The sequence below is a fragment of the Bombina bombina genome, chromosome 2 (assembly GCF_027579735.1).
Source record: "Bombina bombina isolate aBomBom1 chromosome 2, aBomBom1.pri, whole genome shotgun sequence".
NCBI classification, from domain to species: Eukaryota; Metazoa; Chordata; class Amphibia; order Anura; family Bombinatoridae; genus Bombina; species Bombina bombina.
The window spans coordinates 341,816,592-341,832,069 of NC_069500.1; the positions used below are offsets into that span (position 1 = coordinate 341,816,592).

Sequence of the window (15,478 nt, forward strand, 5' to 3'; positions counted from 1 at the left end):
ACTCCCGATCGGCTAATTCAATTAAAACACAGCCGTCGGGAGTAAAGTATAAAAAACATACACCACCAAGAGCCAGTTCTCCTCGTCCCCAGTGCCTGCTCCGCTGACCTTAATAAATATTCCCCTGTCATAGAAATGTAATTTGTCCCAATGAAAGTAAGAGTGCTATCCTTTTTCTCTGCATGTCCCAGAAAAATATAAAGTTAGCACTTACCTTAATACTTCTGCCAGGCAGCACAATAGGTTTGGGAGGTCAGTTCCCTCACATGGACCTGAGGGTAGAAACAAAGACTGAGTAATCTCACTCAGTTTTGCATGGGTAGGGCAGCATAAGTACATGGCAGGCGCAGTGAGAATTATGTCCCACAAGTTCCCATTACTTTAAAGCCACCACTGCTCTACTGAAGAGACTGATATGGATACGGCTACACCCTAGAGCAAAGCAGAACAATCTTGCACGGCTTAAAAAAAAAATAAAAAATCTTGCTTGAAGAATCTTTTCCTAACACCTAACTTTACCACTTCCTTGTTCTAACGTAGGAAAAGAGAATGACTGGGGTTGGAGGGAAGAGGTGATATTTAACAGCTTTGCTGTGGTGCTCTTTGCCGCCTCCTGCTGGGCAGGAGTGATATTCCCAATAGTAATTAGATGATCCGTGGACTCATCGTGTCAATAGAAAGAAAGTTATTTTAAAATGAATATTGTTTCTGGTCACTTTGAAATTTCTGCCAAGCTCCACCCACTGATGACATCCTGATCTGGGCTGCATCTATGCACTCTGCTGAATAGCACTGACAGTCTATTGAATCCAATTAGTCAGTCTTTTGTACGAAGTGAAGCCTTTAATGCAGCCCAGATCATGATGTCATCAGTTGGCAGAGCTTGACAGCCGTTTCAAAATGACCAGAAACAATATTAATTTTAAAAAACTTTTTTTTATGGTTACTGCTGCATGATATAGAAAGGGGTGTAGGCGGCTATTTGCAGCTTTATCAACATTTAACATTCCCTGTAGCAGACAAAACATTAAAAAAAATATTAATATATTTTTCTTTTTTTTTTTTTTTTATATGTTTTCGTTCTATCTATATGTGTGGCTGTTTTATTCTGCCTCAAAGCACTGATGCACAGCCACCATTTGCTGTCTGCCAGTTTCTTATTTTCAGTCCAGAGAAAAACTGGGACTAATCACAAAAATATATACTTATCAGACCTGCATTTTTTTTACTTTGAGAGTGAATAGGTGCCTCAGATACATTATAAACAGTGGCAACTCTAGGAACAATATATAGGGGGGCGGGCACTAATAATTTTCACCACTAAATAATACCACTGAAAATAAACTAAATAAATATACTGTATATAAATAAGATTCCAAAATACCAGAGTAATGCGGTATGCAATGATACCTTTTTATTGTACTAACCTAATACTTAAGACAAGCTAATTCAAAATACATACACACACATACAGACATACACACATACAGACACACACACACACACACTTACATACACCTCCATACATAGTTATACACACACATACATTACACCGACACACACAGAGACGCTTACATACACCTCCATACATAGTTATACACACACATACATACACCGACACACACACAGACAGACGCTTACATACACCTCCATACATAGTTATACACACACACACACAGACACCGACACACACAAACACTTACATACACCTCCATACATAGTTATACACACACATACAGACACACACACACAGACACTTACATACACCTCCATACATAGTTATACACACACATACATACACCGACACACACACACAGACGCTTACATACACCTCCATACATAGTTATACACACACACAGACACCGACACACACACACAGACACTTACATACACCTCCATACATAGTTATACACACACATACACCGACACACACACACACAGACGCTTACATACACCTCCATACATAGTTATACACACACACAGACACCGACACACACACACAAACTTACACCTCCATACATAGTTATACACACACAGACACCGACACACACACACAGACACTTACATACACCTCCATACATAGTTATACACACACATACAGACGCTTACATACACCTCCATACATAGTTATACACACACATACACACACACAGACACCGACACACACACACAAACTTACATACACCTCCAAACATATAGTTATACACACACACACACACAGACACTTACATACACCTCCATACATAGTTCTACACACACATACACACACAGACACCGACACACACACACTTACATACACCTCCATACATAGTTATACACACACACAGACACCGACACACACACACTTACATACACCTCCATACATAGTTATACACACACACAGACACCGACACACACACACACACACACACACAGACACTTACATACACCTCCATACATAGTTATACACACACACATTTTTCTGATTCAGATAAAGCAAATCATTTTTAAATGTACTTTTGTTGTCAATTTACTTTGTACTCTTGGTATCCATTGTTGAAAAGCAGGTGGCCATATAGTGCTCCAGACACATGCACACTCCTTAGCCTGCCTGCTTGCTTTTTTTTTTTTTTTTACAAAGAATACCAAGACAATGGAGTAAAATTGACAAGTGTAGTACTTTGGAAAGTTTTTTTTATAATATGTTATTTGCTCTGTCTGTTTATGAAATACAATATAAGGATTGATGTCCCTTTGATAAGGATCCAGCACACAGTCTCCATTTTATTTTATTTAAACTGTAAAATGACCAATGGCGTCACTAGGGTTGGTGTCACCTGGTGCGGTAACTCATGGTTTAACCCACCAGCGGGGAAAAGAACAGGACAGAGCTCAGCACCATGAAGAAAACTGAATCTTAACATGAACTGTGTGTATACTATGCAATGATACATGCATAGCTGGATTATGTTTTCTTCCTCCTCTTCTGGGGTTCCCCTATCTAGATGTTGCGTGCCACAGTGCCCTGTAGTGATGCGGCCGATGCCAGATTAAAGGCTTCATGGGCCTGGAGCTGATGATTTTGGTGGGCCTATTTTTGGAATTGCATTAAACACAGACAGACACACACTGATACACAAAGATATACAGACACATACACACAGATGCACATATACAGAGAGAAAGACACACTGACAGACACAGTGACACACACAGGCACATACATACACAGACAGACACAGACATATACACATACACACACATACAAAGAGACAGACACACTGACACAGAAACACACACACAGATACAGAGACACAATGATACACACACAAAGGAGACAGACACACTGACACACAGACGGTGACACACATACAGACACAGAAACATACACACACACACACATACAGAGAGACAGACATACTGACACATACACACATACAGTGTTTTGGGTGACAGGACACTAAATTATTACTTATGTCTCTGTACAGACATACACTGACTGACACATACATACACACACATACGGATATAAACAGAGATACACACACTGAGACACTGACATACACACATACAAACAGAGACACAGAAACTCAGAGGCAAAGACACAGACATACTGACACACACAGATAGAGTGTTTTGGGTGACAGGACACTAAATTATTACTGATGTCTCTGTACAGACATACACAGACTGACACACACACAAACACACAAGCATATAATATATAAGCATAGAGATACACATGCAGACACAGAAACTCATATAGAGGCACAGGCACACAGACGCTGACACAACAGAGACACTGGAAAATATTACAGAAAGGCAATGCACTTTTTAATAAAGATGTGTGTTATATAACTTGAAATGACAAAACCATAAGAAACTGCACTTAGAGCTGCTGAGACCCTGCAGCTCCTGAAAGTTCATTGATGACCCCTTCATCTCTGAATATCCATGACAAGCCTACACTCATCTCAGACACTCATCTCAGACGTACAGCAGGATGCCTTTCTGCTTCCACTTGTTTCTCTGCGTGTATTCTTTCTGCAGCTCTGCTTTATTTCATTTCAGCAGAGTCTGTACTCTGTTGATATGAAAGGAAGCAAGAGAGGAGATAAAGTAGCTTCACATCACTGCATTTCTAGCTAGCAGCAGAGAAAAGAACAAGCAATGTTGTAAAAGACTCAGGTATTAATAAAGATATAAATACAATATTGTACATCTAGAGCGATGCCTAAAGCTAGCCCTGCCTACCAAAACTCCTCACTATACTTACATGACATTCCCCTGCCATAATGTTTTTTTTCCGGTATTGCTGACAAGGTGGCAGAAGTGACAACACTCCATCTTCTAGAGGGGGGAAGAATAATCTGGGGGGGGGGGGCAATTGCCCCCCCCTTGCCTCCTGTAGCGACGCCACTGATTATAAATATAATATATTTCTCCCACACTCTTGTATAACCACATCAGTAGAGGAGGGCACATGGCCTCAAACTACTTCAGTAAACAGACACACCTTCCACACTTCTGAAGGAGATGGCACCCTTCTATGCAACCACTTCCTTCCTTCTTGAGTTAGTTCAGATTCTAAGGTAAGCTGAAGCTCTACTCCAGCGCCAAAGTTTCATTTTATATTACAATGAAAAATGTGACCCATTTCTGTACAGCGTTCTTGAAGACTGCAACGGTCCAGCCTCCCCTTCACAGATGTCAGAGATGGATTGCATTAACCTGTAAACTGCACTATACTTGAGAGATTTATGTTCTGTAGCCAACTCTCAGGAGGGTACCACTTTACAGTTAAACTTCACCTATACATAGGGATCCTGCATTATAGTGTCAGGGATTCTGAGGCTTGTTGGCTGCTATCTACTTTATTTTGGGCTTATTGATAATGCCCAGCACTGCTCTAGAATACAGTCTGACAATCAGGTTGTATTTTTGGGGGGAGGGGGGGGTTATTGTGGAGTTAAAGGGACAGTTAACACCAAAATAGTTATTGTTTAAAAAGATATATAACGCCTTTACTACCCATTTATTTTTTGCCCCCCTTCCCTTCTGTATGCTCAGAATGAGGATTTTTTTTTTTTTTTAAGAGCTTTCAAATAGTATTAGGAGGGTGTTATGGGAAATCGGAAGTCTGATTTTCTTTTTGTGTCCACTATTCTGGTGCTAGAATGTTTTCAAGGTATTTTTTATTGGATCCTTTCTGAGAAAAGTTCCCTGACTACTACACAAGACAAAATCCAGGCTTACTCCACTGCAGCTCACGGGTCCTCTTATCATGAGGCTTCAGTGGAACAGTTATGTATGGTGCCAAATAGTCTTCTTGCTCACTTTCACTACATTTTACTATTACAAGGGTTGTACCAAAGCAAAGAGTAACTGGAGGACAGCGCTTCCCCCAAAGCTAGGCAGAAGTTATTTACCATTAACTTCAGATGTAGTACTGACCCACCATTAATGATATGGTTCTATCAGAGTGTAAAAGAAAAGCACATTCATCTTGAGGTCATTGTTCCTTCTTACCCACCTATGAAACTATTTCTTCCGATCTCCAGTAGTCAGACACCATATACCAACTACTGCTGTTATAATTCTACTTAGAAAGTATTACAAAGTATTTAAAGAAGGCAACAAATATACTACACTGACCTCATGTTCTTCCACATCTCTTTTCTCCATTTTCATGTTACACTTACAAGTCACCTGAAAAACAATAGTAACCATGTTAGGGGTATGAAAAAAAAATGCACCAGCAGGGTAACTCACCCTTCCACAGTATTTCAGTCCTGCATTTACAATATCATTTACTTGAATTAGCGTACAAAACCCAATAATAATGTAGTAATGTTTATCTATAAATATAGAAAAAAGTAAACTTAAAGGTAATGAATGACAAACTATACTACAGGACCATAAATACAATTTTTTCAAAAGGCTTTGCACTCCATAGCAATTTGTAGTTATTGAAAAAAAAAAGTTAACATATAATCATCTCAGAGATCCCTTACATCTGACGTGTTTCACCCTAAAAAGCAGTCATTAAATACAGTAGAATTGCATAATCATCAAGTGAATTATAAAAAGACCATGCAATATCCCTTACTCTGAATTTTAAATGAAGAGATTTTTTTTTTACACAAATTTTAAATATTTGCTTAAATTTTCCAGCCCCATGTATCATGTGACAGCCTTCAGCCAGTCAAGACTCATTTACTTATACATTCAACTCTTAAACATGCTCAGTAGGACCTCCGAAAATGCACATGGAAGTAAATTGGATAGTCTGTATAAAATTGCATGCTTTGACTCATGAAAGTATATTTTTTAGTGTCCGTTTAAAGGTGGAGTAGGTCTTTCTTAGCGTGTTTTTATTACAATTAATTATTTTTTAAGTATGTATCCAGCGTGAGTACCATGGCATGTTCCGTGGCAATATGTTCATCCATTTCAGTGGTTGGAAATGGCTCCTCACAAATACTGCATACACTGATCTTTCGCTTGCAGTGGATCTCATGGATGGTGAAGTTGGCTACTGGGATGTAATGTTTACTGCAGCAAAACAGAAGACACAGATTAGAAAGCATCTTTGTAAAGTATAGTTGTAATATAATTAGAATCATTATTATCTAAGCATACTATTTATTGTATTACTATAGAACTGGCAATGCATGTGAAATTGTATAAAATAAAAAAACAATATAGAGTAAGTACAATAAATATATAATAAAAAGTATGGTCCATATTAAACAAAACAACAACAAAAAACCATAAAATATCCTTAAAGTTATATAAATTCCACTATATTTGTGTATATTTAATTGCTGGTTTTGTACTTTGAAACCACAGCATATTGAAATGGGTTGAGTTTGCAGGTAAAATGAGATCTTATGTTATCACTTTGTGTACACAAACTTGCTTCCTTATCTTATATCTGTTTCTAAACCAAAGCTCAATACTTAGAGAGAACAATGGAAAATTATAATTGTATTAGTTCTCTTCTATACCCCACCGGGAGTGTAATTTCTTCTGCTGACTGTGTTTACATAGCCTGTCAATAGCCTGGACTTAAGTATATAAACTTTAAGTAGAGATGGGGACACCACAGCCTAAATCAGCTATTTCAAATGCCGAAATAAGGGTAAATGGGTTACTTGTAAAAAATTTAATACACTACAACAGGTAAAATGGATCACTTGGAACCAAATAAAGGGGAGAACATTTTTGGGTAAACTGTCACTTTAATTTTGACTAGACTGTCCCTTTTAAGTTGTATATGTAGTATTTCTAACAATTTAGTGCTGAACACATTCTTTTTATTTGTGTTTTTGTATCAGTACTGGACTAATATAGCTACTCCAATTTAAATTTACATATAAATATATAATAATCAATATAATGTGACCACTGCCCCCGCCCCCCCCCCAATTGAATGTACCCCACCCCATCATACCAAAACATTGGACATTTGTGTTCTTAAAGGTCTCAGAAGATCAAAAATATACTAGTAAAAGCATGCTTGTTATTGGAAAGTGTGCTCTTGGCTAGTGCCAAAAAGGTGATCTCATAAAATTACTGTAATTTACTATAAAACAAACACATTGCACATTGGAAGATAGTAAGCAGCTAAAATATTTCATGTACAGTCAGGTAATTTATGTACCTCAATTCCCTCCATCAATATCTAAACCCTTAATACCATATTTGTTTTTCACCATGGCAGTAAATTTATGTTGCAACTCCCAGATTGGAACTATAGATGTCCTGCTTAAAAGGGATAAAGTCCTGTAAAATTGGTTTTAAAATGTGTTCCCAATTACTTGTTGCCTACAGAGTACTAAATGTATGGGATAATGTTCCATCATTTTTATTTTATTTTTTTAAAAATAGCTGTTTTTGCTCTTTGAAACTAACAATTTTTCTTAAAACTAACATGAAACCCAAAACTTTTCTTTCATGTCATTAAAGATATTCCAAATTTGTTTGTAATATCTAATTTACTCAATTCTCTTGTTATCCTTTGGTGAAGCAGCAATGCACCACTGGGCGCTAGCTGAACACACTGGACGAACCAATGACCAGAGGCATATATATGTGCAGCCACCAATCACCAGATAGCTCTCCCAGAAGCATATGGCTGCTCTTGAGCCTACATAGTTATGCATTTTAACCAAGAATCTCAAGAGAACATACAGAAGTCTTTTTTTATTATTTAATTGTAAGTTATTGATTACTTTAAGATTTTGAAAACCAGTAGATCTCACCAATCTGTGTCTTGAGCACTGCTTTCACATGTCTATTGCCTCCCTATAATGAGCATAGATTTGTAGGGTTGCAAATATTAAATTGACATCCCCTAATAAATTAAAGCATGTCAATTTTTTTTTACTAAAAATGGCTCTTTAAGCATTAAGAAGAATATTGCAGCAGCCTGGGAAATGTTTAAAAAGAGAAGTCACATGCATACCCAGGCAATAATATAACTACCTTTCACACATTTAGGCTGTAAGATTTATTTCTTAAAAACAGAATAAGCCGATGATGGTTTCCTTAAAATCAAACACATGGGGATTTCTTCCGTTTTGTTATTTTTTTAATCTAATACTAATGCATTTTTAGAAAAAAGTAGTCAAGTTTAAAATAAAAAAAATGGAAGGGATCTTACATAAACAAAACTAAGAGACATAAAATCAACACTATATACTAGGGATGGCCAACTTCGTTCTCATGTTATTCTTTGTTGAAGGGATACCTAGGTAGGAAGCGTGCACATGCCTGAAGTACTACATGACAGGAAATAATGCTGCCATCTAGTGCTCTTACTAATGTATAACATTATTGCCAAACTGCTGCCATATAGTGCTGTAGACACGTGCACACTCATGAGCTTATGTCTCTGCTTTTCAACAAAGGATAACAAGAAAACAAAGAACATTTGATAAGAGAAGTAAATAGGAAAGTTGTTTAAAAACAGAATTTATGTTTACCTGATAAATTACTTTCTCCAACGGTGTGTCCGGTCCACGGCGTCATCCTTACTTGTGGGATATTCTCCTCCCCAACAGGAAATGGCAAAGAGCCCAGCAAAGCTGGTCACATGATCCCTCCTAGGCTCCGCCTTCCCCAGTCATTCGACCGACGTAAAGGAGGAATATTTGCATAGGAGAAATCATATGATACCGTGGTGACTGTAGTTAAAGAAAATAAATTATCAGACCTGATTAAAAAACCAGGGCGGGCCGTGGACCGGACACACCGTTGGAGAAAGTAATTTATCAGGTAAACATAAATTCTGTTTTCTCCAACATAGGTGTGTCCGGTCCACGGCGTCATCCTTACTTGTGGGAACCAATACCAAAGCTTTAGGACACGGATGAAGGGAGGGAGCAAATCAGGTCACCTAGATGGAAGGCACCACGGCTTGCAAAACCTTTCTCCCAAAAATAGCCTCAGAAGAAGCAAAAGTATCAAATTTGTAAAATTTAGTAAAAGTGTGCAGTGAAGACCAAGTCGCTGCCTTACATATCTGATCAACAGAAGCCTCGTTCTTGAAGGCCCATGTGGAAGCCCCAGCCCTAGTGGAATGAGCTGTGATTCTGTCAGGAGGCTGCCGTCCGGCAGTCTCGTAAGCCAATCTGATGATGCTTTTAAGCCAAAAAGAGAGAGAGGTAGAAGTTGCTTTTTGACCTCTCCTTTTACCAGAATAAACAACAAACAAGGAAGATGTTTGTCTAAAATCCTTTGTAGCATCTAAATAGAATTTTAGAGCACGAACTACATCCAAATTGTGCAACAAACGTTCCTTCTTTGAAACTGGATTCGGACACAAAGAAGGCACGACTATCTCCTGGTTAATGTTCTTGTTAGAAACAACTTTCGGAAGAAAACCAGGTTTAGTACGCAAAACCACCTTATCTGCATGGAACACCAGATAAGGAGGAGAACACTGCAGAGCAGATAATTCTGAAACTCTTCTAGCAGAAGAAATTGCAACCAAAAACAAAAAACTTTCCCAGATAATAACTTAATATCAACGGAATGTAAGGGTTCAAACGGAACCCCCTGAAGAACTGAAAGAACTAAATTGAGACTCCAAGGAGGAGTCAAAGGTTTGTAAACAGGCTTGATTCTAACCAGAGCCTGAACAAAGGCTTGAACATCTGGCACAGCTGCCAGCTTTTTGTGAAGTAACACAGACAAGGCAGAAATCTGTCCCTTCAAAGAACTTGCAGATAATCCTTTCTCCAAACCTTCTTGAAGAAAGGATAGAATCTTAGGAATTTTTATCTTGTCCCAAGAGAATCCTTTAGATTCACACCAACAGATATATTTTTTCCATATTTTGTGGTAGATTTTTCTAGTTACAGGCTTTCTGGCCTGAACAAGAGTATCAATGACAGAATCTGAGAACCCTCGCTTTGATAAGATCAAGCGTTCAATCTCCAAGCAGTCAGTTGGAGTGAGACCAGATTCGGATGTTCGAACGGACCTTGAACAAGAAGGTCTCGTCTCAAAGGTAGCCTCCATGGTGGAGCCGATGACATATTCACCAGGTCTGCATACCAAGTCCTGCGTGGCCACGCAGGAGCTATCAAGATCACCGATGCCCTCTCCTGATTGATCCTGGCTACCAGCCTGGGGATGAGAGGAAACGGCGGGAATACATAAGCTAGTTTGAAGGTCCAAGGTGCTACTAGTGCATCTACTAGAGTCGCCTTGGGATCCCTGGATCTGGACCCGTAGCAAGGAACCTTGAAGTTCTGACGAGAGGCCATCAGATCCATGTCTGGAATGCCCCACAATTGAGTAATTTGGGCAAAGATTTCCGGATGGAGTTCCCACTCCCCCGGATGAAATGTCTGACGACTCAGAAAATCCGCTTCCCAATTTTCCACTCCCGGGATGTGGATTGCAGACAAGTGGCAGGAGTGAGTCTCCGCCCATTGAATGATTTTGGTCACTTCTTCCATCGCCAGGGAACTCCTTGTTCCCCCCTGATGGTTGATGTACGCAACAGTCGTCATGTTGTCTGATTGAAACCTTATGAACTTGGTCTTTGCTAGCTGAGGCCAAGCCTTGAGAGCATTGAATATCGCTTTCAGTTCCAGAATGTTTATCGGGAGAAGAGATTCTTCCCGAGACCAAAGACCCTGAGCTTTCAGGGGTCCCCAGACCGCGCCCCAGCCCACCAGACTGGCGTCGGTCGTGACAATGACCCACTCTGGTCTGCGGAAGCTCATCCCCTGTGACAGGTTGTCCAGGGACAGCCACCAACGGAGTGAATCTCTGGTCCTCTGATCTACTTGTATCGTCGGAGACAAGTCTGTATAGTCCCCATTCCACTGACTGAGCATGCACAGTTGTAATGGTCTTAGATGAATTCGCGCAAAAGGAACTATGTCCATTGCCGCTACCATCAAACCTATTACTTCCATGCACTGCGCTATGGAAGGAAGAGGAACAGAATGAAGTATTTGACAAGAGTTTAGAAGTTTTGATTTTCTGGCCTCTGTCAGAAAAATCCTCATCTCTAAGGAGTCTATTATTGTTCCCAAGAAGGGAACCCTTGTTGACGGAGATAGAGAACTTTTTTCTACGTTCACTTTCCACCCGTGAGATCTGAGAAAGGCCAGGACAATGTCCGTGTGAGCCTTTGCTTGTGGAAGGGATGACGCTTGAATCAGTATGTCGTCCAAGTAAGGTACTACTGCAATGCCCCTTGGTCTTAGCACCGCTAGAAGGGACCCTAGTACCTTTGTGAAAATTCTTGGAGCAGTGGCTAATCCGAACGGAAGTGCCACAAACTGGTAATGCTTGTCCAGAAATGCGAACCTTAGGAACCGATGATGTTCCTTGTGGATAGGAATATGTAGATACGCATCCTTGAAATCCACCGTGGTCATGAATTGACCTTCCTGGATGGAAGGAAGAATTGTTCGAATGGTTTCCATTTTGAACGATGGAACCTTGAGAAACTTGTTTAGGATCTTGAGATCTAAGATTGGTCTGAATGTTCCCTCTTTTTTGGGAACTACGAACAGATTGGAGTAGAACCCCATCCCTTGTTCTCCTAATGGAACAGGATGAATCACTCCCATTTTTAACAGGTCTTCTACACAATGTAAGAATGCCTGTTTTTTTATGTGGTCTGAAGACAATTGAGACCTGTGGAACCTCCCCCTTGGGGGAAGCCCCTTGAATTCCAGAAGATAACCTTGGGAGACTATTTCTAGCGCCCAAGGATCCAGAACATCTCTTGCCCAAGCCTGAGCGAAGAGAGAGAGTCTGCCCCCCACCAGATCCGGTCCCGGATCGGGGGCCAACATCTCATGCTGTCTTGGTAGCAGTGGCAGGTTTCTTGGCCTGCTTACCTTTGTTCCAGCCTTGCATTGGCCTCCAGGCTGGCTTGGCTTGAGAAGTATTACCCTCTTGCTTAGAGGACGTAGCACTTGGGGCTGGTCCGTTTCTGCGAAAGGGACGAAAATTAGGTTTATTTTTGGCCTTGAAAGACCTATCCTGAGGAAGGGCGTGGCCCTTGCCCCCAGTGATATCAGAAATAATCTCTTTCAAGTCAGGGCCAAACAGCGTTTTCCCCTTGAAAGGAATGTTAAGTAGTTTGTTCTTGGAAGACGCATCCGCTGACCAAGATTTTAGCCAAAGCGCTCTGCGCGCCACAATAGCAAACCCAGAATTTTTCGCCGCTAATCTAGCCAATTGCAAAGTGGCGTCTAGGGTGAAAGAGTTAGCCAATTTGAGAGCATGAATTCTGTCCAAAATCTCCTCATAAGAAGAATCTTTATTGAGCGCCTTTTCTAGTTCATCGAACCAGAAACACGCTGCTGTAGTGACAGGAACAATGCATGAAATTGGTTGTAGAAGGTAACCTTGCTGAACAAACATCTTTTTAAGCAAACCCTCTAATTTTTTATCCATAGGATCTTTGAAAGCACAACTATCTTCTATGGGTATAGTGGTGCGTTTGTTTAGAGTAGAAACCGCCCCCTCGACCTTGGGGACTGTCTGCCATAAGTCCTTTCTGGGGTCGACCATAGGAAACAATTTCTTAAATATAGGGGGAGGGACGAAAGGTATGCCGGGCCTTTCCCATTCTTTATTTACAATGTCCGCCACCCGCTTGGGTATAGGAAAAGCTTCGGGGGGCCCCGGGACCTCTAGGAACTTGTCCATTTTACATAATTTCTCTGGAATGACCAAATTCTCACAATCATCCAGAGTAGATAACACCTCCTTAAGCAGGGCGCGGAGATGTTCCAATTTAAATTTAAATGTAATCACATCAGGTTCAGCTTGTTGAGAAATTTTCCCTGAATCTGAAATTTCTCCCTCAGACAAAACCTCCCTGGCCCCCTCAGACTGGTGTAGGGGCACTTCAGAACCAATATCATCAGCGTCCTCATGCTCTTCAGTATTTTCTAAAACAGAGCAGTCGCGCTTTCGCTGATAAGTGGGCATTTTGGCTAAAATGTTTTTGATAGAATTATCCATTACAGCCGTTAATTGTTGCATAGTAAGGAGTATTGGCGCACTAGATGTACTAGGGGCCTCCTGAGTGGGCAAGACTGGAGTAGACGAAGGAGGGGATGATGCAGTACCATGCTTACTCCCCTCACTTGAGGAATCATCTTGGGCATCATTTTCTCTAAATTTTGTGTCACATAAATCACATCTATTTAAATGAGAAGGAACCTTGGCTTCCCCACATACAGAACACAGTCTATCTGGTAGTTCAGACATGTTAAACAGGCATAAACTTGATAACAAAGTACAAAAAACGTTTTGAAATAAAACCGTTACTGTCTCTTTAAATTTTAAACTGAACACACTTTATTACTGCAAATGTGAAAAAGTATGAAGGAATTGTTCAAAATTCACCAAAATTTCACCACAGTGTCTTAAAGCCTTAAAAGTATTGCACACCAAATTTGAAAGCTTTAACCCTTAAAATAACGGAACCGGAGCCGTTTTTATATTTAACCCCTTTACAGTCCCTGGTATCTGCTTTGCTGAGACCCAACCAAGCCCAAAGGGGAATACGATACCAAATGACGCCTTCAGAAAGTCTTTTCTATGTATCAGAGCTCCTCACACATGCATCTGCATGTCATGCTTCCCAAAAACAAGTGCGCAATAGAGGCGCGAAAATGAGGCTCTGCCTATGATTAGGGAAAGCCCCTAGAGAGTAAGGTGTCCAATACAGTGCCTGCCGGTTATTTTACATAATTCCCAAGAATAAAATAATTCCTCAAGGCTATGAAGTATAAATATGCTTATATATCAATCGTTTTAGCCCAGATAATGTCTACAGTCTTAAAAGCCCTTGTGAAGCCCTTTTTTTCTTTATGTAATAAAAATGGCTTACCGGATCCCATAGGGAAAATGACAGCTTCCAGCATTACATCGTCTTGTTAGAAATGTGTCATACCTCAAGCAGCAAAAGTCTGCTCACTGTTTCCCCCAACTGAAGTTAATTCCTCTCAACAGTCCTGTGTGGAAACAGCCATCGATTTTAGTAACGGTTGCTAAAATCATTTTCCTCTTACAAACAGAAATCTTCATCTCTTTTCTGTTTCAGAGTAAATAGTACATACCAGCACTATTTTAAAATAACAAACTCTTGATTGAATAATAAAAACTACAGTTAAACACCAAAAAACTCTAAGCCATCTCCGTGGAGATGTTGCCTGTACAACGGCAAAGAGAATGACTGGGGAAGGCGGAGCCTAGGAGGGATCATGTGACCAGCTTTGCTGGGCTCTTTGCCATTTCCTGTTGGGGAGGAGAATATCCCACAAGTAAGGATGACGCCGTGGACCGGACACACCTATGTTGGAGAAATTGTATGTTCTATCTGAATTATGAAAGAAAAAAAAAATTGGGTTTTATGTCCCTTTAATGTAGATAGATAATCCCTTAATTAGCCATTCCCCAGTTTTGCATAACAAATACAGTTATATTAATACACTTTTTACCTCTGTGATTACCTTGTATCTAAGCCTCCGTTCTTTTGATAGACTTGCATTTTAGTCAATCAGTGCTGACTCATAAATAACTTCACGGGAGTGAGCACAATGTAATTTATATGGCACACAACTAGCACTGTCTAGCTATATAAAAACTGTCAAATGCACTAAGATAAGAGGCGGCCTTCAAGGGCTTAGAAATTAGCATATGAGCCTACCTAGGTTTAGCTTTCAACAAAGAATACCAAAAGAACAAAGCAAATTTAATGATAAAAGTAAATTGGACGGTTTAAAAATACATGCCCTATCTGAATCATGAAAGTTTCATTTTGACTAGACTGTCCCTAAGGCTTCTAGAATATTGATCTGATGTCCCCTTGCACTAAGAATTTGGCCATCACTGATATACACTGTTACAGTTCTGTCAACAACAAGTTTAATAAAATGCAGATTTTCTTTGCTAAAATAATAATAATAATAATAATAATAATAATAATAATAAATAATAATAAACC

General features: G+C 39.8%; 1 protein-coding gene across 2 annotated transcripts in view; it reads right to left on the reverse strand.

Annotated features, from left to right (window-relative positions):
- TRAFD1 (TRAF-type zinc finger domain containing 1) overlaps positions 1-15,478 on the reverse strand; it is a 216,276-nt gene that overhangs the window by 173,881 nt on the left and 26,917 nt on the right. For both annotated transcript variants that reach the window (XM_053701701.1, XM_053701700.1), the window contains exons 3-4: positions 6,399-6,534; positions 5,635-5,688 (exon numbers count right to left, since the gene is read on the reverse strand). In XM_053701701.1, coding sequence (XP_053557676.1) covers positions 5,635-5,688; positions 6,399-6,534 — 190 coding nt within the window. The remainder of the gene's footprint in view (positions 1-5,634; positions 5,689-6,398; positions 6,535-15,478) is intronic.